General features: G+C 43.5%; 1 protein-coding gene and 1 long non-coding RNA gene across 2 annotated transcripts; one reads left to right on the forward strand and one right to left on the reverse strand.

Moving 5' to 3' along the window:
* The first annotated feature begins 215 nt into the window (after positions 1 to 215).
* apc2 (APC regulator of WNT signaling pathway 2) lies at positions 216 to 26,231 on the forward strand. The gene is made up of 14 exons (XM_073476367.1): positions 216 to 356; positions 1,889 to 1,979; positions 2,319 to 2,670; positions 3,154 to 3,262; positions 3,373 to 3,486; positions 3,719 to 3,793; positions 4,949 to 5,034; positions 14,365 to 14,463; positions 15,013 to 15,431; positions 16,842 to 16,940; positions 17,023 to 17,162; positions 18,123 to 18,317; positions 18,722 to 18,936; positions 20,711 to 26,231. The coding sequence occupies exons 1-14, from the start codon at positions 216 to 218 to the stop codon at positions 26,229 to 26,231; spliced, it is 7,656 nt and encodes a 2,551-aa protein (XP_073332468.1).
* LOC141004618 (uncharacterized) lies at positions 12,623 to 14,794 on the reverse strand. The gene is made up of 2 exons (XR_012179832.1): positions 14,016 to 14,794; positions 12,623 to 12,896 (listed from the first exon to the last, which is right to left on the reverse strand). It is a non-coding gene; the product is annotated as an uncharacterized lncRNA (long non-coding RNA).
* Positions 26,232 to 26,711: the final 480 nt, after the last annotated feature.

Raw genomic sequence — 26,711 nt, forward strand, 5'->3', positions numbered from 1 at the left:
CTGGCACAGGACCAAACACTCATACCTAACATCCTACACGCTCCTCTTTTGTTCTGTATTTGTGTCCATGTGTTTCCAAATGAGACCAGATAGAAACAAACCTGTTGCTGCTGATATCTCCTCCCTGTGTGAACCTGTCAAACTGTATGAATGGATGAAGCTTCTAACACTCCTCCACCTGTGTGCTGCTGCAGGAGGCGCTGCAGAGTGTGAAGATGGCCAACGCTGTGGCTTCCTACGACCAGCTGGCCCACCAGGTGGAGGCGCTCCGCAAGGAGAACTCCCACCTGCGGAGGGAGCTGGAGGACAACTCCAACCACCTGTCCAAACTGGAGACGGAGACCTCCGGCATGAAGGTCAGTCTGGAGACACCAACCCCACCAGCACCATCACTGTCCTCACCTACATCCAAACCACCAACAACACCGTCAACAACACGCGAACATTTCAATCTTGATTTGTAATTAATTATTTAAAAAACGCCTCTTATTTTCATTAACTCGTGTTTTTCTGTGCGTGACAACGAGCGACAGGGAAATAAAACACCTTCTCAACTCTTCGTCTCACTGGGAGAAAATTTAAAACATAATTAATTTCCTCATCTTTTAGAAACATTTTAATTCTCTTTCTCATCAACATCTAAAGTCTGAAATCAGCGCCTCTGTGACGACGTCTAAAATCCAACTCCATTAATAAGAGAATAATCAATAAACACACTGAGACAGAAACTGTAAAACCAGGCTAAGACCCAAAGCCTGCAGTAAATCCTATCAGCTGCACACACATAAACACACATGGATGTGCACACACGCATATGACTACACACTGGGACTCACGTGTCCAGATGCTGCAGCAGCTGGATTATCAGACTGAGCTCAGCAGCTTTGATCAGAATCAGGACGTCCGACACACAAACGGACGGAGAGGTCCAGAGTGACTTTCACCTGCAGCAGGTGAGTCTGCAGGACGACGACATCACAGCTCATCCTCATCTCTAACGACCACATCAGACAGAGTCAGCGTCGGTCTGCAGGGTTCAGTTCTGAAGGAGGACGCTCGTCTGGACCTGAAGGAATATCGTGTGATGTTTTATCTGCTGCTGGAGGATCTGACCTGTTTTACTTGGATTATTATCTTCTGTGGGATCTACTCTCTTTTTTATCTTTTTGAGCCTCTGATGTCGACACTGTTGAATCGATCGCTGTGTGTGATGTTGGATCTGAGCTGTGGTGAGCTGAAGCATCCAGAGACACTTTAAAGGTTTAAATCTGAGTATTGAAGCTGCAGCAGCAGTTTGTATCAGCACGGAGACAGGAGGAGTTTATATTCTACACATCCAACACATCCAGGACTGATTCTGGTCTAATTACAGTTTAAAACCTTTAAATGTGACAAGAATGTCTTTGAACATTTCATCCTGTAAGGAGATAAAACGTGCAGAAATAGAACTGAACAGTTAAATTAAAACATATTTTTGTGTGTTTTATTCTCTATGTGAACAAATCTATCAAATCATAAAAGATGATGGAAGAAGAAAAAATGTGAAAATCTTCATAAAAGTGATGTAAAAGGTTTTCACAACAAACTCACAGACTTTGAGACGAGGGGACAGAAAGTGCTAACATGCTAACATGCTAACTGATTTCTGGGTTTTAGGACTACAGACTCCACCACTGTAGTCCACTAAGACTCCCAAACCAAACCAAAAACACACCTTCTTCCTTGTATACATCTGCATCTTTTTTATTGACTTTATGTAAAACCGCAGCGCCCAGATTTACGACTGTACACAAACCCCTCCTCCACCTCCTCTGGGTGGATGCGATCTGGGATGTTTCCCTCTGTGAACATGTTGTCTTTAATCAGGTTTCTCCTTCTTCTCCTGCAGGAGGTGTTGAAGCAGCTGCAGAGTAAACTGGAGCAGGAGGCGGGAACACTGGCCTCGTCCGGGAGGAGCGACGTGCTGCACCAACTCAAAGGTTCAGTCTGTCTCAAAACTACAGCCTGACATCAGGTTCAGTTGTAATGTTCGTCCCTGCTGAGTAGAAACGATAGTGTCTCGACTCAAGTCTCTCAGACTGTCTCCGCTGGGACCAATCATCATTCACAGACACATTGACTCCATCAGCTAACCTGATTGGCTGCAGCTGGCTCTGCTTCGTTAGGACTCAATCCAATTAAACAATTAATTAATGTCGATTAGTTCAGACTGAAATTCGATCAACTCCCGCTGATTAACAGTTTATAGAGAACAGTCTGATTCTGAGAGCTGGTGTGTTTGATTTATTGACCGATTATTGATCCTCTTCCTCCCTCAGAGCTCCACATGGACCTCACCAACTACTACGAACTCAAACACCAACCTCACAAGCTGAGGCTGCTGACGGACAGTCTGGGAGGGGCGGGGCTAACGGGTGTCGGAGGGGCGGAGCTCGATGATCGTCTGGCTCTGCCTCCTTCCTCCTGCTCCTCCTCCTCGGTGGCGGCGGCGAGCAGAGCGAAGAGTCCGCTCAGACCTTCGTCTCGTCTGAGCGTGTCGTCGGGGGGCGAGGCCGCCGCGGTCATGCTGCCGCATCACTTCCTGGACGGAGCCCCGCCCAAAACTGCTGTGATTAGTGGGGCGGACGGGCGACAGAGCGACCACCACCTGGAGGAGCTGTACAAGGAGAGGTCAGCTGAGTGTTGTAGTTAACAGTGGTTTGGATTCAAGCGTTGGAATGTAACTAAGTACATTTACTCGAGTACTGTTCTTAAGTGTAATTTTGAAGTACTTTACTTGAGTATTTCCATTTTCTGCTCCTTTATACTTCCTCTCCACCACAGTTTTGAGACAAATATTGTACTTTTTACTCCACTACATTTATCTAATAACTTTAGTTACTAGTTACTTTACAGATTACATCTTACATAATTCATCTTATCATCTATCAGATAAAAAACAGTGATTCTTGTCCTGTTGAGTACTTTACAGGACTGACTGAAGGTAGTTTAAAGAGTGAAATTTGAATTTTTGTTTATTTTGTTTTGATAATTTGTCCTCCGTAGCTCCGCGACCACTGAGCCGAGCTCTTGTATCGTCCTCTTATTTGGCGTGAGAGCGAGCAGCTCCACAGTTAGCAGCCACGGTAATATCTGATGTGTGTGTGTGTGTAGGAACCTCCTGCTGGGTGAGATCGACCGGGAGGAGAGGGAGCGCTGCTGGTACTTCAGCCAGCTGGAGGCGCTGTCACAGAGACTGGCTCAGCTGCCTCGCATCGACACGGTGAGAACACACATGTTGTGATGTAGTATTCAAGGTGAAGACAAAACTTTGACCTCTGACCCCTAACCTGTGTGTGTGTGTGTGTGTGTGTGTGTGTGTGCGTGCTGCAGTTCTCTCTGCAGATGGATCTGATCCGGCAGCAGCTGGAGTTTGAAGCTCAGCAGGTTCAGTCTGTGATGGAGGAACGATTCGGCACCAGCGATGAGGTGGTGCAGAGGACACAGGTGAGACTGAGGCTGCTGATTGGACCGTCAGTCACACACCTTTATATCAGCGACATCTAAATGATATATTCTGTATAGACAGTACACACACAGCGTGTGATGTATGTGATTGTTGTTGTTGAGATACAACACAGACATCTGGTTGGTAGAACCGAAACATCTGGATGTGTCTGAGCTGTGTGTGTGTGTGTGTGTGTGTGTGTGTGTGTGTGTGTGTGTGTGTGTGTTGCAGATGCGTGTTTCTCGTCTGGAGCAGCTGGAGAAGGAGCTGCACGAGACCCGAGGGAGTCAGGAGAGCCAGCTACAGGTCAGACATATACATTAACACACACACACACACACACACACACACACACACACACACACACACACAAACACACACACACACATACACACACATACACACACACACACACACACACACAAAGACAACAGCAGACTCGTCTGTTTTTATTAAAGCAGTTTAATGAATGTTTCACTCTCAACATCAGAACTGATCCGCTGCTGGAGTTCAGTATGTTCGACTCTTAAAGTGGACCAACAGATGTTTGTGTGTGTGTGTGTGTGTGTGTGTGTGTGTGTGTGTGTGTGTGTGTGGACGGTAGCTGATGATGAATCTGATTTGTGATGACTGATGGGACCACGTTGGTCCAGTTCTGCTCCAGTCTGGGTCTGTTGGTGTTGACAGATAAAGCCATAGTTTAATCTAAAGTCTTTAAATCCAGTCGCTTCGGTCGTCAGTCGATTGTGTTTAAACATGTTTGATATTTGCGACTGGCATCAACGATCAATGACATCACTTGTGCATTGCTGAGGGAGACGTACCTGTAGATAACAGCTTTACCTGAAGTTAGCTCCACTCAGATCCAGTTCCCTCTGTCGGCGCTCCATCCAGGATCAAACTCTGAGCTTTGTTCAGTGTTTTTTGGCCTTTTTCAGCACAAATGTTGCAGCATGTAAACAGCTGAAGCTACTGTTTGTTGGTAAAGAGAACACGGGACAGCTACAGCTGTTACTGACCAGTGGTTCATTAGTGTTATAATGACTTTCTGTTCCTTCCTGACTGTCAAACTGAAACATCTTCATGTTGGTTTGTCTTTGTCTCAAACTTAAGACATAAACCAGGCGACAGCAGTGATCATGAATCTTGTCCAAAAAATGATTGCTTGCTGCTTGACTCTGCTCCTCTGTGAGCCTCAGGAAGCATCACTGCAGCAGTCGCTCCCAGTCTAACTCCACCTGACACAGCGATACTGAGCCGTCGTAGGCCCAGACCCAGAACGCCGGGTAGAGCGGCTCAGTGAAGGTAGAGGTGAAGGTGTGAAGGTGGACCATGGCGTCCTGAGAGATGCAGTAGAAAGACAGAGAGCCTGCAGACCAGTCCAGGTAAACCCCAACTCTGTGGGTGAAGGGTTGTGGTGAGGTGGATCTGAACCTCTTGTTCTGGTGACACGGTGTGTAGCTTCCCTCCGAACACTCCAGACTCCAGGACCACTTGTTGTGTCCCAGCAGACAGCTCACCGTGTCTCCGCCTCTGGAGATGTTGTTGTAAGAGACGCCGATGTCGGCGCCGCCGGTCCACACCACCTCCCAGTACACTGAGTCCAGCAGCCCCTCCCTGCACAGGACCTGAGGGCAGCGCCTGAACCGGTCCGGGTGCTCCGAGGGGTGATGGTCTGACCAGACTCGAGTCGCTCTCCTGTTGCAGTCGGTCAGACGGAGCTCTGAGTTGGCAGTGTTGGGGTCAAGGGTCAGATAGCAGGCGACTGAGAGGAAACAGAGAGAGATTAGTCGAGTCAGCGAGTCATTTTGATAATTGAAAATCTGTTGAGGTTGATCCTCATATCTTCATCCTCTCCAGTCATATATTAGATGACTGATGATCTAATCACTGATTTAGTAGCTATAATAATGTGTAGTGTGGATTAGAAAATAACAAAGCAATGAAGTTGTTGCCCAAACTCTCTGATTATGTTATGACTCAGTGAATGGTCTGACTCTATGCAGATGATACTGTAAAGTTTATTACGTGAGGCAGAAAGATTAAAATAAATCTATGTAAGCTTACAGTTTTTCACCAACCACAACTCGTCTCCAGGCTGATCCCTGCGAGAGCAGAAAGAATCACAGCATTGAACAGCTAAACATGATGGATCACATTTAACTGTGAACATGAAACAGTTTGGATCTGACAGTGGTTCTTCTTTGGCTCGACTCACCTTGTGTCGTCTTTGTTTGGGTCTGTCAGACTAAAGAGGCTGAGGCCAGAGGACAGAGACGGCCAGGGAAGAGACTCTGATGGCTTCTCTTCTTCGTCTTCTTCTTCTTCGTCTTCTTTTTCTTCTTCTTCTTCTTTTTCTTCGTCTTCTTTTTCTTCATCTTCTTTTTCTTCTTTTTCTTCTTTTTCTTCTTCTTCTTTTTCTTCATCTTCTCCTTCTTGTATTATTGTCTGGTCCTCAGCTGACACCACAGCTGAGTCGTCATGGCGCTCTTTATTCTCACATCTCTGCTCAGCTGTAGAGTTAAAACACAACTCAGATTAAAATGTTGATATTGTACATTCTGCACTGTTATTGTGACTTCTTACTAAAAGTGTTTTTAAATTTAATTCCTTATTTCTACATTATCTGTGCTCAGCAACGTCAGTTTGTTTGGTTTAAGTTTGACATCAAACAAAGTTCTGGGTGTTTAATGATTTTCTAGTAAAAGTGATCAACGTACCTGCCTGTGATGCAGGAATCACCTCCTCACTCTGTGGTGTTTCAGGCAGTCCTGTCCTTTCAGTTTCCTCCTCACAGACAGTTAAATCCACTGCATTCATCTGCTCTTTCATGTTATTACTCATTTTCTCTGTCTCCACTGTCTCTTCATTCTTCTCTGAGAGGTTTCCTCTCAAACCATCGTCCATTTGTTCCTCAGTTGTCTCTAAAATTGTCTTTTTAACTCCCTGACTGTTGTCTGCTTTTTGAGAAGTCTTCAGGTCTCCTCTGAACAGACTCTTAAGAGGCTCATCAGTCCTTTCAGACCTCGAGTCTTTTATCTTGAAGTTGTTTGATGGGTTGTCCTTCGGAGGGTCTCTCTCCTTTGAAAGACCGATTCTGAAGACGTTAGAGAGACGGTTGATTGTCTTCTCTGTGGACTTTGTCTCTTTGTCCTTCAACAAAGTGAAGCCAAAGACGCTGGTCACGTCGTCTTTCAACTGGCTCAAGTCCTCTTTCAGAAGATCAAGTGTGCTGCTGGCAGGTTTATTGTCTGTCTGACCTGTTGGGAGGTCTTCAGTCCCCGTTTTCGTCTCCTTTTCCCTGGATGTGCTGATGCCGAAAACACTGGTCACGTTGTCTTTAAACTGGCTCAAGTCCTCCTTCAGAAGTCCCAGTGTGCTGCTGGTATGTTTATTTTCTGTCACACCTGTTGGGCGTTCCTCGCCCTCCGTCTTTATCTCTTTGTCCTTGGATGAACTGATGCTGAAGATGCTGGTTACGTCTTCTTTAAACTGGCTCAGGTCCTCTTTCAGAAGGTCAAGTGTGCTGCTGGCAGGTTTACTTTCTGTCTGACTCGATGGCCGGTCTTCACACTCGCACTTTGTGTCTTTGTCCTTGAACATTTTAAACACTTCTTCTGTAAACTGGCTGAAGTCCTCTTTGAGAAGACTCAGTGGGTTTGTGGTCCTTTTCTCCCTCTGATTTGTCTTTAGAGGGTCTTTCATCCTCATGCTGTCGTCTTTTCGGTCACTGGAGTTTGATTCACTCGTGTCGTTGTCCTCTTGGAGACATATTTCAGGATCTTTCTGGTCATTTTCTTGTGAAGGTTCCTTAACGAGACTCATTTTCTGTCTTTGTTTTTCTGTGAAACTCGTCTCAGCAGAGTTTTGTTGATTATCTTTGTAAAGTTATGTTTTGAAGCTCTTCACTTGATCTTCTTGGAGACTTTTTGGAGACTTCAGAGAGCAGAGCACCTGTATGAACAGATCAATGTAGAATTCAGAAGAATTAGTAACACATGATTTTACATTGACTAATAACATTTCATTTTCTTTCTGTAGCTGTTCTTTTCCATTCACAATCACGCAGAGCAGCTCACAAATATTTGTTGACCATCATGAGACAGTGTTGACTTCTGACTTTAACGTTATGTGAAAGTCAGGTGAAGTCTCGTAGTCCACAGAACATTTCTGGAGCTTCACAGTAAAACAGAGTTGCAGCATTCTGCTGAACAGCTGAAGCAGCTGGAGATGATTTAAAATGGAAAAAACATTAAACTCCAATTAAACCTTGCAGAATTAGCTGTTAGCACTTCCTGTTAGCAGTGAACCTGTGGATGTACAGACAACTATCACTGGATTGCTGTGATACTGAAGTAAACTTAAAAACATGATGTTTCTCAGGCAGGTTCTGCACATGTGAGGAGCGTCTGTTTCTGAGGATTAATGAGCAGATTTATGGACTCATTATCTCCATTCTCACAGTCCTCACTTGTTCAGAACTTGCCTTAGAAACATGTTAAGTTTTCCTCAGTGTCAAAGTGAACCAGTGACAGTTTTCAGATTTCTGGGTGAACTGTAGTTATTTTGGAAAGTGTTGGACAGCAGCACATCTGTCAGAGATGAGTTATAATCTGGATTTTGACCTGATTTGTCTTTGATGAGCTTTTGTCTCTTGCACCACCAGTTAGGCTCAATATGTTGGGGCAGCCTAACAGGACTGCCAGCGTGGCTGTAGATGAATCTGGTCACATTTTTCAGTCGATCAAACTACATTTTCAAACATCTTGTTCAGTCGGACTGACGGTCCAGTCCAAAACATGTTATGGTATTGAACTGACGAGCAGAACATCCTCAAATTAGTAAAGCTGTTGTTGATTAATGAGGTAGATATTGTTCAGATATGAGGCTTCAACAGCTGTTTAACTCCCAGTTCTAACATTAATGTTTGTCTCTGCAGCTCTCAGCTCATGTTCAGGCCTGTTGAAAGTAATCTGACGATGTGGTTTCAGTCTCAGTCGATCAATCAGGACGTCTCAGTCAGATACTCACTGTTCAGCCTGATTCTTCCTTTAAAAACACAACAGACGATTTGAATCCAGACTGTTTCCTCCGTCTGAAGGCTCTGAGCGAGTGGCTGTAATCTCCGTCTGTCTCTCTGTGTGTGGAACGACTCGACTTTCTAACATTCAGCTGAACTTGTTTCTGGTTTCTGGTTCGACCAGTTCGTCTCCATATTTCACTCTGACTGCCCAGCTGGTGATTGGCTCATGTGTGCTGTGCTTTGGGTTGTTTCTCTGTGGGCGTTTCTGTGTTAAAGAAGATTGAGGGGAAGTCATCTCATCTTCTGACCATCTTGTTGTTGATGCTAACATGTTAGCAACCAGCTGTCTGCTTTCACATGCAGCCGTGACAGATCAACATGATGCTTCATGTGTTCATAATGTTTGTGTCCCATGATGAATCTCAGTCCTGTCTTCTTTCTCTTAGCTCTGTTTTTGGTCTCCACCTCCTCCTGAGGGAAACATCTGTCTCTTTAGCTGCTGAACGCTCCACACTGTTCACCAGCTGCTCTCTGACTGTCTGTCTGCTGTCTGATGTGTTCAGAAGCTTCATCAGTGGAAACACTGAGACTGAACCAGACAGGAAGTGTGCTGTAAAACCAAAACATGGAGCTAAAAGAGGCTAATTAGGTGTCAGAGAGCTGATGAAGCTGCTCTAACTCATTAAATATTCATGAGATGTTTACATCGTTACAGTTAAGTGTCTCTGCAGTTTAACAACAGATCGTTTATCGTGAACAAGTGAAACTGTAAATCAGTCAGGTGGGATTTTCTTCCCGCTGACTGTCGGGGAGGACGAGGGCGGAGTCTGACCTCATCAATAATACATCATCTCAGCTGTGCTCATTAATTATTAAGCAGGCTGAACTCATTGTGACCTCTGAACTGAAAAAACAAAACAGAATGGATCATGAAAAACATTTTGATTGTTAGAAATCATTGTACTGATGAGAAAAAATGAATTTATTCTATAGAAAATAAACTGTATTAAAACAGTTATAAAGGCTTTAGAGTGAGACGGGTCAACACAAGCTTACACACACAAGTGAAGATATTCTGTTTGAATTAAGATACAAATTAACCTCAAATAAAATGAGTTCACTGAAAATCTAAGAAATAAAAACAAAGTTTGAATTTGAAAAAAACTAATTTAGAGATTTGAATAGAAAATATTCACTCGTCATCAAAACCAATATGACCTAATTGATTTAATTAAATTACACCAAAATATTTTGAGCAGTTTAATTAATGTCACTAAGGCAGACAAGAAGCTGATTCAGGCTGCTGAAATAATGAAATAACAATAATAATAATAATAATGATGGGATGATGATGAGGGATATATATATATATATATATATATGTATATATATATATACACATATGTGTATATATATATATATATATATATATATATATATATATATATATATACACATATGTGTTAATTTTAATCAGCTGCTACATTAAAGTGATGAACACATTAATGCATCAATAATCATAATTCAGTAATATGTTATGTTATTCTGAAATAAGCCATTCTTTTATTTTTAATAATATATTGATGTTAATACTTTTTACTTTCTCTGATTACTTCTCTTATTAATGAGACAAACAGTAGAAAAGTCTAATGAGTTACAAAAAATAAATAAATCCATTTATAATTTAAAAGAAGAGCTAAACTGAACTAAATCTGAGAATTATGAGTTTTAACTGTAAAGACACAAAATATAATATAAAATGATTGTTTGATTTGATTCTCTAAAACTTAATATTAATTTAGGCTGATTGAACTACAACAATTAATTTTAAACATAAAAAATGGGCAACAATTCTGATAATCGATTTAAAATTAAATAAATAAACAAACTCTCTTTGTTTTCATGACTGAATAAACAAACTGATCTTAAAGGACAACACAGTTTATACTGTTTTACTCTGTTTATATGTGGCGGACCCTGCCACCTTTCTAGCTTCAAACAGTGTTCTGTTATTTTCCTCTGAGAACAGCTTGTTTATTCACTTAGGAACAAAGTTTGTATTATTACAAACCGTTCAGGGCCGCTGTCGACTCGGACTGTCGTGAACATTTGATTCATTATTTTAAACTTTGAACTAAACACCTGACAACCTGCTCAGCTGATTAATCAATAATAAAATACAGGTGTTATTGAACCCGTGGCTGTAAATACGAGGTAATGACACAGAACCAGCTGGTCTGATCTGCTGTGTTCTTCAAGGTTCTGTCTGAAAGTTCTGGATCTGAAACTCTGATAAGACACGTAGACGACTCTCCTCCTCGTCCTCCTTCTCATCCTCCTCCTCTCGTCTCCAGCTCTGCTCAGTTCGTTGCTATGCAGAGAAACCAGGTCTTTTCAGCCGTCTCAGAGCTGAGCTGTGATTGGCTGTTGCCAGGCTGCAGGGTTGGCACGGAGCGAGCGTGTCTGAGATAAAGAGAGCGAGTCGGTCCGTCCTTTCTCTGCCCGACTTCCCTCTGAGAATACCAACGAGCCGGCAGAGAGACGAACACTCACCACGCACTGTTTCACTCTGCTCCTCATTAAAGGGGCACTTCACCCAAACCACAGAAACACACATTGTGTGTCCTCGGCCTGGTTCTGTCAGGCCCTGCAGACCGTTTGGATTTTATCATGCAGGTTTTCAGGCGTTGGTCTCGGAGGTTTCTGACCCACATCAGCACAGTGAAGGTGAACAGAACATTCTGCTGCTCACAATATAGAAAATGATTCAACAGAAACATTTTATTTTCACATCTGTCGTTCATGTGGAAGCTGGACCTGCTGTTTAAACTATTTTAAGTATTTTAAGTTCCCCAAACCTCAGCGTGAATCAATCAGAAACAGAACCAACAGAGACCCGGTCAGAGCAGGACCAAAGGACTGTGAGGACTGAGTCACACCTGGTTCTGGTCCAGAAAAGACCCCCCAAAAACTAGACCTGGGCTGTGAATCAGCTCCATTTAGCAGCATTTAGGCCAGTGTCAGCATCCAGAACCAGACTGGGTTATTAGTATTAATTTAATGTAATTCATCATTATTTACCAGAACTGAAGACGAAGCTTTTATTGAAATCTTTCAAATGTTTTTTGTTTTCTGAAGCTTGAAATAACAGTTTACATTATGAACACAGTTCTGTGTTGTATGATGTATTTATTTAATAATCTCCAGAGATATAATCTGTGTCAGCTGTTTATACTGTACGAGGTCCGTGTGTTGTGCTGTTGGACCTTGGCGGCTTTAAACACCAGAATGTTTGAGTTATTGTTTATTAATGTGTGTGAATAATGTCACGAGGGAGCGTCAGATAAACAACAAACACGTGAAGAGAATTATTATTAAAACACTCTTTTAATAGTTCTGATGCTGCAGCGGTGAAACAAGTACTCAGTACAAGTAGTAGTACCACAGTGCAGAAATACTCTGTTACAAGTCAAATGTACTGAAGTGTAATGTTTATGTTAATGTTTATTATATTATTGAATTATACCTTTTTAAATATATTTTCTATACATGCAGATTTAATATATTAACATTAGTTATTTGTCAGTTTATGAGAATATTTCACCTGTAATTACATATTAAACTGATGCGTTGACGCAGGCTTCTGTTTGAATAGTGTAGTCATCAGATGTATTTAAATCTATATTTAATGATTAACTTAAATATATATACGCATTATATTACTTAATATATTAAATGATATACTCTCTGTTGACAGGTTTACCAGTCACGGCTGCTATATTCTCTATACATTAACAAATATCCCAATACTGTCATTTTTCATATATTGCAAAAAATATTACCATAAATATGTTCTCGAGAAATATACATGTGATATTTTAATACACATCAGTTTATATTACCAGTGTAGTATCAAAACATATTTTGTGATATACTCTTGAAGCAAAATAACAAAATATTGTTCTGTCAGATATATGTGGACACCTTCCATGTATAAAAATGTTGTTTTTCAGTGTATGTCAGTATATTCTCGTTCTTTACGGGTTTAAATCAAACAAAAGCAGCATCTTCTTACAATCCAGGGCATCTTTAGTAAAAACAATGAATCAGTATTAATATTTTCTATTTTTTTGGTGACATTTTGTGCAGAAACACAGCGAGGTGATCCGGAGCCTCGGGGACATTTAGAGCAGCCGGTCGGTGCTGTTGGTCCACCGGGCCGAGCGTGTTCAGTAGGTTTAGAGGTTTCTGGTTGTGACGCTGCTGCTGGATGAAACCGATCAGTTTGATCCTCGGCTGTGTTTCCTCTCGCTGGCGTCCATTTTGTCAGCATGTGTGCAGTCGGTTGTGTTTAATGGAGGTTTGGATCAGAGCCACAGATTCAGTCTGTCGAACACAGGAAGAGGAAAATATTCAGGGTTCCTTTGTTTAACAGGAGAGACGCACGCACACACACACACACACACACAGACACACACACACACACACACACACACACACACACACACACACACACACACACACACACGGCTTCATTTGGATTCAGACTGAAATCCTCAGAGTCGTTTCAAAGCTTTCATCCCCCCTTTTATCCATCGCGTTACCATGGCAACGCCTCAGGGTGTGATGTGTCTGCAGAGGGGTGTGTGTGTGTGTGTGTGTGTGTGTGTGTGTGTGTGTGTGTGTGTGTGTGTGTGTGTGTGTGTGTGTGGACAGATAGTCTGAGTTGTGAAGCAGCAGACGAGTTGATGAATGTTTTACAGGCGACGGAACGATTCAAACCAACATGGAGTCTCAGTGATGAAACATGAGGTTAGAAAACAGAATAAAACTGAATGGATTATAAACAGAGTTTACTGGTGAGAGTGAAAATAACTGAGAATGATCTTAAAATAAAATAAATATAGTATAAAAACTAAACATAAAATGACTTAAATGTAGAAACAATAATAATTACAAACAGAAACACAACATACAGGAGAATATAATGTAAATATATATACTAATTAAAAAATAGGAAAAACAATAATCAATAAATGTTAATACATCTATAAAGGAGCCAAACTATCTCAAAGAAACCCACAAGATTCAGATATTAAGTATGTTGTTTTAATAAAGTGTAAATATGTGAGCTGCAGTATAAAAAGTATAACTTCTCTCCATGACAACGAGCATCGTGATTCATCACAAAAAACAAAACAATTAAACTAAATAACTGAATATTTACACACAGGTGAGCTCATCACCTCTCTGCCTCTAATACCCTCTTTATTTTAACTAAAATTCCCAAAACGTCGTATCAAACTTTGTACAGTCAAAATAATATTTAATAATAAAAGTAGCTGAAAGTAAACAGATTAATTAATGATCTGTTAATTATTGTTGTCTGAAGTCACCAGACCTTTAACCAACAGGAAGGTTAAAAAGATCAACAGTATTTGTCCTCCGTCGTCTGTGGACAAAAGAGCGTCTGTACTCGTCCCCTTTCAGAATAAAAGCACTCACCAGAAGCAGAAATAGGTCAGTGTTGTTTTCTTTCCTCTTCACTGGCATTCAGCCCAACTTCCCACAGAAACACACACTGCTGCACCTGCTGCAGTAACACACAGAACCAAACGAACGAGAACATCGCTGCAGCATGAAGACATGTACGACAAAACGTTTACATGGAAACAAAAAGACGTATAGCTCGATTCAGTTGACAGGAAGTGCTCGGTGTGTCAGACGCCCGTGTGGAGGTACAGGTACATCACTATATGTGGCTCTCATATAACTGCATCATCACTGACAGGAATCAGATACTCTGATCAGTCCTGTTCAGGTTCTCGTCTCTGCTTCCTCTCGCTCTGTGCAGCTGTCTGGAGCTGAGAAGCCCCCTGCTGGAGAACCAGAGAACAACACGTCATCAGCTGCTGCAGCAGGAACAGACGGGCCAGCTGACGGAGGCAGCAAGGTGACACTTCACTGCAGCACACAGGCTTTATGAAGGGTCAAATAAAGAGACATTACACCTGTTTATAAAGGGTCAAATAAAGAGACATTACACCTGTTTATAAAGGGTCAAATAATAATAATAAAGACCCATTACATGTGTTCATCAGGTAGAATTTAACTGTATCTCTCTAAAGTTAAATTATTCTAAAGGAAATCAAGATTCACCTGCGTCTGATACAAAATACTTTAAGTACCAGAAGTAAAAGTACTCATTATGCAGAATGTGTCATTTCAGCTCAGAGTAATAAACGTATGTAATATTATTGGATTATAATTATTGAAGCATTAACGTGTTCATCACTTTAATGTAGCAGCAGCTGGAGCTTTGTTTCATGACTGAATCATTAGCTGATGTATCTGTAACATCAGTTATTAGATTATATTTTGTTTTAATAATCTGAATCTGTGAAGTAAAGACAGTTATCAGATAAATGTAGTGGAGTATAAAGTAAAGTAACTACCTGTGAGATGCAATGAAGTAATAGAGTACTTGTGTAGACTCACTCTGAGCGTCCCTCCAGGTGGAGATGGTGTTCTGGCTGCTCTCCATGCTCGCCAACAGAGATAAGGAGGAGATGTCTCGGACTCTTCTGGCTCTGTCCAGCTCTCAGGACAGCTGCATTGCCATGAGGAAGTCCGGCTGCGTCCCGCTGCTGGTCCAGATCCTGCACGAAGCTCCGGCTGGAGGGAGCGGACCAGGAGAGACCGCGGCTGGTGGTACGACGACGGGCTGCAGCCGAGAGGCCAAATCCAGAGCCAGCGCCGCCCTCCACAACATCATCTACTCCCAGCAGGACGAGGGCCAGGCCCGCCGGGAGATGAGGGTGCTGCACATGCTGGAGCAGATCCGGACCTACTGCGACAGCGGCTGGGACTGGATCGAGAGCCACGCAGGGACACCTTCACCCGGAGGGACCAAAACCACTGGTGAGTAAAGATCCTTCCAAACCTCAAAGAACCAAAACCATCAGTGACTCTCCTCAACAGTGGTTCTGGTTCCTCCAGACTTAGAGGGAACTGTTGTTTGTTTGCCTCAGTATGAAGGAACAGCACAGTACACAGTGGATCCACTGATCCGATTTACTCTGTGAGGGCTGGAAGTCACACTAATGATAAAAATGGAGGTGAATTGAAAAGTAGAGGGGTGAAAATGCAACTGATCGATCAATGATCAGGTGATTTGATTGAAAAGTGGTGATCTCATGAAAACACACTCACATTTCATCATTCATCATTCACAACACAAGAAAATGTCATTTATTGTTTAAAGATGGTGTCAACGGAGAAAATAACAAAAGATAACTGATAGAAATGAAAGTGATAAAATGTCAGTTAATTTAATAAACCTGACATTTTATTTAAAACTGTATCTGATAATCAGCTGGGCCGTTGATCATCGTTCACACGACTCACGTAGGAAGGAAGAATTTTTGTTACTTTTGATCAACAAAAAAAAAACACTGCTCCGTTACTGTGGCAACTGTTGTTCTTTAAAGACCCGTATGTAATAATACATCCAGCACAGCACCACTGTAACGTAACTGTGTGGGATCCATAATAAGTCGAGCAGTTCACTGAGTGGACGTGAGTTTTTATTCGTTTTTCAACCAGAAGAAACAAAAATTGCTGTACACGATAAATGTCAGTTGGTGTTGTGAATGATGAACATGTTGATTATCAGATACTGTTTCATGTCAGGTTTATGAAATCACTTCACAGTTTGTCACTTTCATTATTAATTTGTAACATTTTCATCACTTCCATTTTTGTGAGTCACCACAAACCTCTGAAACACTTTAAATGTCTCACGTCAGCTTCATATTTTCTCCTCTACTGTTCAATTCATACATTTTTTAATCACCTCAATTTTAATCATTAAATTTTTGTTACTTCTGATTCAGTATCGATGAGGTTATGGATATTTCAGTTACAATACCAATCCTGCTCTGATATGAAAGATTGTCAGAGAGCTGCTGTACCAGGAACCATCTCACCTGATGTGTTGTTAAGAACATTAAGAGAATTAAATTCAATGGTTGTGATTTAATCTTTTGAATTAGCATTCAGAGATTTACTCGGCAAATGAAATGAAATTTCAGCCCCACATCCACAGGAAAAGGCCGGTATTTGAAGATCGATCAGGATTTTATTAATCAATATCGAATCATTCAACTTCAGATCAGTTTGACTCAGGAAATCTTTTTGTTTTTAAACGCAGCCCTCGTACACAGTGTGTTTATACCCTGAAACAAATGAAGAGGCAAATCATTCAGATGAGTTTTCTTTATTTTTAGAGAACGTCCTGAAACCTTCTCCTCTGTTGTCTTCTCTGTGCAGACATCCCTGAACCTGTGGACCCTCAGATCTGTCAGGCCATGTGTGCCATCATGAAGCTGTCCTTTGAAGAGGAGTACCGACGCGCCATGAATGAATTAGGTCGGTGAAACAGCTACAAGTCTTCAGTTTGTCTCAACACCAGTGACGCAGTCTGCTCACAGTTATGTGTTTTGTTTTCCAGGCGGTCTGCAGGTAGTGGCCGATCTGATCCACCTGGACCAGGATATGTACGGCATGCAGAACGACCCCATCAACATGGCACTGCGCCGCTACGCAGGGATGGCGGTGACCAACCTGACCTTTGGAGACGTCGTTAACAAGGTACAGAGGAGCGTGACACACTGTGGTGTCAATAACAGGTGTGCATGGATCAGTGGGCAGGACTGTTTGACAGATACAGCAACACAGACAACAAAGTGATAAAAGATGTTTTATTGTATCAGAAATCTGCTCACAGTAAATAAGATGATATATTGATCAAAATATCACAGCAGCAAAATGTATAAAGACATGTGTCACATGGATTAGAGACGTAATTGAAAACCACTGCTGAATAGTAACTAAATACTGTACTTAAGTACTTATACTTCACTGTTTAAATTTTAATCTTCTTTTTAAGCTCTACTTAAAAATAGACATACCACTGCACCACACTGACATCTTTAGTTACTTTTCATAAAATGAGTGTTCAGTTAGCATTATACTGTTATTAACCTTCATAGTAGGATTAGCACACTGTTAGCCAAAGTATTTGTAAACCATGGTCTAATTGTTAGCATTTTTTTTTTAGCAATGGTGTAAAATAAAGGCATGCTGGAAGCATGAACAAATTGTTAGCGATAGTGTTAGCATTATAATGTTACTAACCATGTTGTTAGTCTTGGTGGTAGGATAACCACACTGTTAGCTATAGGGTTAGTGTATTAACTATGGTTTTAGCATTAGCATGCTGTTAGCTACAGTATTAGCCTTAAAATGTGGTTTGACTGCTAGAACGTTTTAGAAATGTTGGCATTTTGTAAGCATTAGCATTTTGTTAGCTATTCTGTTGTGTAGTGATTTTAATCTTGGTTTTAGCATAACAGGATGTTTTAGTGTTAGCTTCTTTTTAGCCCTAGACTCTATATTGACTGCACTGGACACATTTTCCAGACAAGAGTCCTGAACGTCTTTTTGCAGACTTGTCTGTGACAGACGGACCGTACCGTGACAGTTTTAAAAGAATCTGAACGCTATTGTCAGCTATAAGTTCTGTTTGTTTAACCTCCACCCTTCCTTTAGGCCACTCTCTGCTCAAAGAAGAGCTGTCTCCAGGCTCTGGTGGCCCAGCTGGCCTCAGACAGTGAGGAGCTACATCAGGTGGTCTCCAGCATCCTGAGGAATCTGTCCTGGAGGGCCGACATCAGCAGCAAGAGAGTCCTCAGAGACATCGGCTGTGTGTCTGCACTGATGACCTGCGCCCTGCAGGCCACCAAGGTAACACAAATCAAACCAACCCACACAGAGGAGACACAACAGTAGCAGGAGAGAAGCAGATTTATTTGTTTTGGTGTGAAGAAATGAATTTCTGTGAAGAATTTATCTTGTTGATGTTTTGTTGGTATAAGATACTTTATGAAACACTGGTGGGTTGTTGCTTGAAGCATTTTGTTAGAGACAGTTGGACATTATCATTAAGCGTTCTGCTTTACTGCTTCATGTTCACTGTGATGGATTACACAGCAAGTGCCTGAAAATTAACAAAAAACCATCATAGTTAAAGCTGAATGAGTCAGTCCTGTTTAGGATTCTTTGCAAATGATTTTCAGTAAAATTTAAATGAATGTATTTTCTGTGTTTTGTAAATCAGTCCAAATAAAACCTTTGTGTTGGTTTTCCAGGAGTCGACCTTGAAGAGTCTCCTGAGCGCTCTGTGGAATCTGTCGGCTCACAGCATCGACAACAAGGTGGCGATCTGTTCGGTGGACGGAGCTCTGGGCTTCCTGGTCAGTACTCTGACGTACCGATGTCAGACCAACTCGCTCGCCATCATCGAGAGCGGCGGAGGGATCCTTCGAAACGTGTCAAGTCTGGTCGCCACACGAGAAGACTACAGGTGAGTTACTAGTAAAAAGAAAATGTCTTATAGGTGCTGTATCGTAGGCAACTGGACTTGTTTCAGTGTCTTGAAGACGTTTCACCTCTCATCCAAGAGGCTTCTTCACTTCTCACTAACTGGAGGAGCTGCAGGCTTTTAAACTCTGTGTGGGAGTGTCCTTACATGGTGTGGGGGAGTGTCCATACAGAGTGTGGGGATGTCCTTACATGGTGTGGGAGTGTCCGTACAGAGTGTGGGAGTGTCCGTACAGAGTCATTAATGCCACTTGTGGGTTGTTGACCCAACCGGCCTTCATGTGGGTTGCTAAGGCCAGGTGAGCCCAGGTGTGAATGGTTGTTAAGCTGTCTGGGGACAGAGGTCAGTACAACATTATAGGTGGGTGATCAGTAATGCCACCTGCTCTGAGAGACGGTCGTTCCAGTTTGACATAGATGGATTCTTTTACTCTTTCAAACCATCTGTCTTCTCTGGACAACATGTTTACATTGTTGTCCTCAACAAACTGGAACGACCGTCTTTGAACAGAGGAGGAGGCCTAAGACATTACTGATCACCCACCTATGATGCATTACTGAGTTCTCTCCCCAGACAGCTTAACAACCATTCACACCTGGGCTCACCTGGCCTTAGAAACCCACATGAAGGCCAGTTGGGTCAACGACCAACGAGTGGCCCTAACGACTCTGAAACTCAGAGCCACACGTGTCCTTACCTCCCACACAGAGTTTAAAAGCCTGCAGCTCCTCCAGTTAGTAAGAGCTGAAGAAGCCTCTTGGATGAGAGGTGGAACGTCTTCAAGACACTGAAACAAGTCCAGTTGAATACGATACAGCACTTAGAGGTACCATGACCTGGGTGACTGAGAACCTTCATCTACATCTTACTTTTTAGCATGAATTTTAATTCTTGAAATTGTAAATAGTTTGAGATTAAAATCCTGACTGAAGGGCTGCCTGCTGATTCTATCTGGAGCTTTCGACCAGCCTCAGTTGGAATCTTTATGTTTTAGCCTGTTTATTACAAATAAATTGCCATACTTACTGTTTCACAGCACAACAGCAGCTTTTAGGTTGTTTTCTTACCTTACATGCATCAATTGGTTTCCATTGATCTCCGTATAATATGAAAATCAATTTGTAGAGAACACAATTGAGATATTGTCTGATGTGATTATCATTTTGAAAAATTATGCAATGCACAATTTTCTAATCAACCTCAAATTACTGCAGGTAATACAGTGAAATCAATGGAAACGAATAGATACGTGTAAGGAAGGAAAAAATAGATTACAGGATGAAGGGCAGACCAATTATCGTATCAGTGATTTTCTGTCAGATTGCTGAAAAAGAAAATTATTTAAAAATGGGCTACTGTGGCTCTGATGCAGCTTCCTCTCAGTGTCCCGCCCACAACACCATCTGATTTGTAACACGTCACGATTAATAACCTATAAACACTAAATAATCTGAATCTGCAAAGTAACAGAGAGGAGAGGAAGTATGAAGTAGTGGAAACTGTACTAAAGAACAGTACTTGTCTAATAATCCATATCGTCCCTGAAGCCAGATCAGTCAATGCCTGTAAAGGACCATAAAAAACAACTATTACATGCTTTAGAAAATAGCCTGGAGTGAGGTACAGAATCAGTGACTTGTATCAAAGTGAGCCAAAACATGCAAAACCTCTTAAATATTAACTATAGGTAGCAAAAATGTGCTTCATCTTAACGTCATCAAATTATTGAAATGTCTTTTGCTTTCGTTCTTCGCAGGCAAATCCTCCGAGACCACAACTGCCTCCACACTCTGCTGCAGCACCTGCGCTCCCACAGCCTGACCATCGTGAGCAACGCCTGCGGGACTCTCTGGAACCTTTCTGCCCGAAGTCCAAAAGACCAGGAGCTGCTGTGGGACCTCGGGGCCGTTAGCATGCTCCGCAACCTGATCCACTCCAAGCACAAGATGATAGCCATGGGCAGCGCCGCAGCTTTGAGGAACCTCCTCACCAATCGACCCCTGAAATATAAGGATGCTGCAGTCGTGTCACCTGGCTCCTGCATGCCTTCACTCTACATGAGGAAACAGAAGGCTCTGGAGGCGGAGCTGGACGCCAAACACCTTGCAGAGACTTTTGATACCCTTGAGAAACAGAGCCCCAAACACTTGACCCTCAACAAGCCGCTACGGCACATTGAGAGCCTGGCAAAGGATTACGCATCCGATTCTGGTTGTTTTGATGACGACGAGGCCCCAAACGTCTCCAGTAGCCTGGACACTGGGAGCTTCTCTATGCTGTCGATGTTCCTTACCAACTCTAACTTCCTGCAAAACCAGCCACGTAAAAGAGACAACGAACCTGAGAGAGACGTAGACCCACCTCAGATGGTCGAGAAGAGACGTGCACCTCCTGATGATGTGGTATCTGCCGCTGCAGAGAAGTTAGCAAAAAAGATCACCAACACGGTTGCAAAGATCGACAGGTTAGTGGAGGACATCACCATGCACACATCCTCAGAGGACAGTTTTAGCCTCAGCTCTGAGGACCACCTGGCAGACTGGCCTTACGGCCTAGATGAACTCAATGAAGCCAGGGCGAAGTCATGCTCCCCCTGCCGTCTCTCTGAAACAAGCAGCTTGGCCCACAGAGAACGCCTCAGCAGAGCCCACGCACTCCTGCGTCTCAAAACTGCCCATACAAGTGTGTCGACAGACAGCCTGAACAGTGGAAGCACCAGCGATGGCTACTGCGGCAGCAAAGACCAGATGCGACCTGCTCCAAGAGCTCTAATGCTGCAACAACGACCCAACCAGCTCGATCTCAAGGTGGCTCATCAAGATTACCTGGGGCCCTCTGTCCTGAATGAGACCAACCAGCATGATATTCCTGAGAGAGATTCTGTGGACAACAAAGTTTTGAAAGCTCTTGAGTTCAGCATCACAGATGCAGATAAAAACCAGGATCAGTCTGTCCAGTCACCTGTCAGTGCATCCACTAAAGTCTCCTCTGATGTCAGCATGACTTCAATTAAACTGTCTCCTTCTTATCAACAGGTCCCGCTCATTCAGAGTGTGGCCAAATTTGGTGTTGCAAAGACGGCCATCAATGTCCAGGCCGCCCAAGCAATGAGGAGGCAAGCATGGGTGCCAACTGTGATGACCGGGGGGAGTATTACAAAATTTTCTCCGATGTCATCAACCAGAAGCCCGACCATTGGGACGATGGAGACGGTCCAGAAATACTCGGTGGAGAACACCCCAATCTGCTTCTCCCGCTGCAGTTCACTGTCCTCCCTCTCTTCAGGTGACGGAGCGCTGGATGGACAAAGTGAAAATGAGCTGGAGAGTGACTCCTCATTAGAAATAATAGAAGTGGAGGATGAAGAAGTGGTGAAGAGACCTGAAGAGGATGAAACTTTGGAGGATCTGAGTGACAGTCAGCTGCTGATGACTGACTCAAAGACATTTCCCAGCAAAGAAACAGATCCCATTGAGATTCCCTGTCCTGCCAAAAGAGAAAAGGTTTTCCTTAGAGCAGCTTCACCAGCCATACTTGAAGACAGATCTCCATCCAGTTCATCTGAAAACTACATACACGAGACCCCGCTGGTGATGAGTCGCTGTAGCTCAGTCAGTTCACTGGGCAGCTTTGAGTCTCCATCTATTGCCAGCTCAATCCAAAGTGATCCATGCAGCGAGATGATCGACGGAACAATAAGCCCAAGTGATCTTCCTGACAGCCCAGGGCAGACAATGCCTCCTAGTCGAAGTAAAACTCCATGTTGCGTTGAGTCAAATGGACCAGAAACACAGCCGGCAGGAATAGCAGGCCAGTGGGAAAGCAGCCTGCGAAAGTTCATGGAGATCGCAGACTCCAAGGAGAGGTTTAACCTTCCTCCTGACCTGGACACCATGATCTACTTCACTGTGGAAAAGCCCACTGAGAATTTCTCTTGTGCGTCGAGTTTAAGCGCTCTGCCTCTTCATGAACACTACATACAGAAAGATGTGGAGCTGAAACTGACGCCTCTACTCCAGCAAAGTGACAAAAATCTTCCTTTCCCTGACGAGGACGAGCAAGGATACGACCATGGGGAGAGATACAGCGAGGGCAACTCAGACGACGACATAGAAATCTTGAAGGAATGCATCAACTCAGCAATGCCCTCCAAGTTCAGAAAAGTAAGACCTTCGCTGATGACGACCATCTCGCCTCATATTCTCAACGCCCAGAACCGAAAACAAATTCATCTTCCCGTGTACATGATGCTCCCAAATGGCAAAGCCCAAATCTGTCCCGGGAGGAGAATTGTCATTCCACAAAAGGACGTCAAATATGATGATTCCTCCTTCACTGACTCTGCAGAAGGTACACCGGTCAACTTCTCCAGCACAACATCATTAAGTGACGAAACACTGAAGTATCCAGTGAAAGAGAGGGGCGCTAAAGACTGCACAGCCAAAGGTATGAACAAACAGGAAGTGCTTGATGATGAAGCAAAGAGGATCGAAGACTTGAGGATATTTTCACACTTCCACAAACCCAACAGGATGACCTACCCACCTGAGATACAAGTGAACCGAACAACCAAACACGTCATTCCCACTCAGAGGGTGCTGATGCAAAGCAAAGAGGTAGCTGACAGAGTGGCAAGCCAAAGAAATCGTGATCAGTCTCCTAACCAACAAAAGAGGAGGCAAGGTCAAGGCCCGGTCAGGAAACTGGAGCTGCCCGTCATAAAGCAAAACACAGACGGAAACCTTAATGTGGGATCACGAAAAGGAATCCTTCGACAAATGACACATTCTTCTGAGGACATCTACGATGACGAGAATGAAAAAGATGAAGCAATGAAACGAATGAGTAGAAAACAGATCAGGGAAGCAAGCAGAAATACTCTCTCCCGGAGCATGACGAATATTGGCAGGATTGATAATTCTCAAGGAAAGTCCAGAGGGTTCCACAGGATTAAACAGAATCTGATAAAGGATGAATCTGTTGGCTGTTACTCACTCAGCTCCTCCCTCAGTTCACTGAGTGATGCTGAGTTTGAGGATCATAAATCAAAAGCCCAGCAAATATGGTACAAAAACAGACACAACAAAACACTAAATATGGTGCAACAAACAAAGACTCTGAACATTCACAGCCAATATGAAGAGCCGAGCTCACCGAGCTCAGTCAGCATGGATTCAGAGGATGACCTCCTTCAGAAATGCATAACGTCTGCCATGCCCAAGCAGAGAAGGAAGCTCGCTGCCAGGAAGAAGAAAGCAGAAAATACTCAAAAACAAAAGGCCTGTGATGGGTGGGACATGGATGAGGAAATGGATAGTGATGACACAGCATGGGATAAAGATTCAGACCTTAATAGTGTTGAATGGAGAGCCATACAAGAAGGTGCTAATTGTGTCGTCACTGGGCTGCAGGCATCAAAGTCTCAAGAGCCATCCTCTGAAGAGACTGAATCAGTCCTGTCATTCATGTCAACATCCAGCTTTACACCCAAAGAAAGGAAGTTTGCTAAAGACAAAAAGGCAAATAAACCTCTCGACTTCGCTCAGCGCAAGCCAGTTCCAAACTTACCCATGGTTTTCAGAGGCAGGACCGTCATCTACACACCGAAGAAAGAGACGGCGCCATCACAAAGACCTCCTCCCAGAAGAGTACCATCCAAGACAGATGCTCCAAAGAACCCAAACCTCGCTCAGCACAGATCAAAAAGCCTTCACCGATTAGGCCACCCCCAGGACATTGAACTGTCTTTGCCAAAGAGGAGCTCTACTCCACCTCCAAGGATACCAAAAAGTTCATCCTCTGGATCATCACAAAGCTCTACACCATCCAAACACTCTCAGAAGAAGATAACATCCCCAACTCAGACGAACAAAAACATCCAGAGAAAGAATACCTCACCAACGAGCAGCCCGCCAGCTAGTAGCCCCCCTGAGAGGAAGGGACGCTCTCCTGTTGTGAATCACAATGAAAAATCTCCACCACCTAAAACTCAGAAGTCGCCTGTCAGAATCCCTTTTATGCAAACTTCAGTCAGGCCCAGACCTCTGTCTCCTCTGGTGACAAACCAAGGAACCGGCAGACCAACCAATCAGACCAATGGGAAAAGGGTGCCACCAGGCAACCGCTTTGAACTGGTCAGGATGACTTCTGCCCATTCAAGTGGAGGCGAGTCTGATCGCAATGGATTTCTGAGACAGCTGACGTTCATTAAGGAATCAAAGACTGTGCTGAGACGAGATGGTTCTGCACGCAACACGCCCGGATCTCAGAATGGATCCCCGCGCAGAGCATCCCCTGCACCTTCAGCTGTCTTCCTTTGCTCATCACGCTGTCAGGAACTTAAGGCAGCAGTGCAAACCCAGAGAAGGGTCCAAGTAAAAGGTCCAGGACAAGCACAGCAAGCCCAGAGGCCAGAAGATAGACAGAAGCAGACTTCAACCCTCTCTAGAGCAACGTCCAGTGAAAGAGACCTATCTGCAAGACGCCCGGGGAGGAGAACCAGCTCTGAAAGCCCCTGCAGGGTGGCTCAGCGAAATGGACCTGGCAGAGTGTCTGGAGCCAGGCAGCAACAAGACAAAGATACCTTTAAACGTCACGCCTCATCACCAAGCATTAACATACTGAGCCGAGTGACCAGCCGCTCTTCCCTTCGCTCTTCATCATCTGATTCAAGTGGAAGAGCAAAGAGCGAAGATGACACAAAGAAAAAAGGGCAGAGATCTGCATCTCGGCTAAATGACAGAGTCACTTGGAGGAGGATCAGGGATGAAGATGTACCTCAGATCTTGAAAAGCACTCTGCCAGCCAATGCATTACCTCTGGTGCCTTCTCCTGACGGGGAAAAGCCGAAGCTACCAGCTCTTCCAGGAAAACTGCCAACCATTCTACTTGCTTCTCGCAAGACAAGCGACGCAACAGTCCAGACAGAAGACTTCTCAAACAACAAGACCAACTCGAGCACCTCTCCGTCGGTTGAAACAGCTCAGGTGATCTCGGAGGAAGTGGCACGACTGACGCTTCTCAGAAAGATTAGTGCCACCTCTGGGAGTAACCTCCAGGATGGAGATTCAGACGGCTCCCTGAGGAGCACCGTCTCCACGGGAACGTCAGACAGCCACGTGGGTGGAGTCGTCCATTTCCGCCAAGGATCCCCCAGCAAGGCCGCCCGAGTCTCTCCATTTAATTACATCCCAAGCCCCATGGTCTGCTGCCTGCAAGACGCACAGAGCCAAGCAGCCACAATCAATGAGAAGTCAGGGGAGAAAACTGAATCGTAGGACGGTTAGTGGACGAGTCTACGTGTTCCTGTATGAAACTCAGCACTCAGGTGGACAGACTGGGAGTGTGCTGGTCCCTATACCTCGGGAATTGACCCTTTACTTTCCCCATTCACTGCATTCAAATGTTTCTCTCTGAACAATTGCTCACAGCTTCCATCGACCATTCACACAGGGTTGGATGTATGCATTGAGACAAGTCTGACATGAGCAGACCATCAGTAACTTTCAGAGATGCACTTCAGAGAAAAATCTCACCCCAAATGGAAAGTGCATCTTTTTGTACTTTTTTTGTATTTGTAGACGAGTCATTGCCTGGTAGAACTTTAGTGAAGACAAAACGCAAAAGACAATGAACTTCAGACAATGAACCTGAGTTCAGCACATAAATCATCCTCGGTCTCCTGGACAGAACTGACAGAAGAACAATATTATGCAAACTTTTGAAGGATAACTCAGTTGGACTTTTACCTAAAAAAG

Source organism: Pagrus major, chromosome 11, assembly GCF_040436345.1.
Source record: "Pagrus major chromosome 11, Pma_NU_1.0".
In the NCBI taxonomy this organism is placed as follows: Eukaryota; Metazoa; Chordata; class Actinopteri; order Spariformes; family Sparidae; genus Pagrus; species Pagrus major.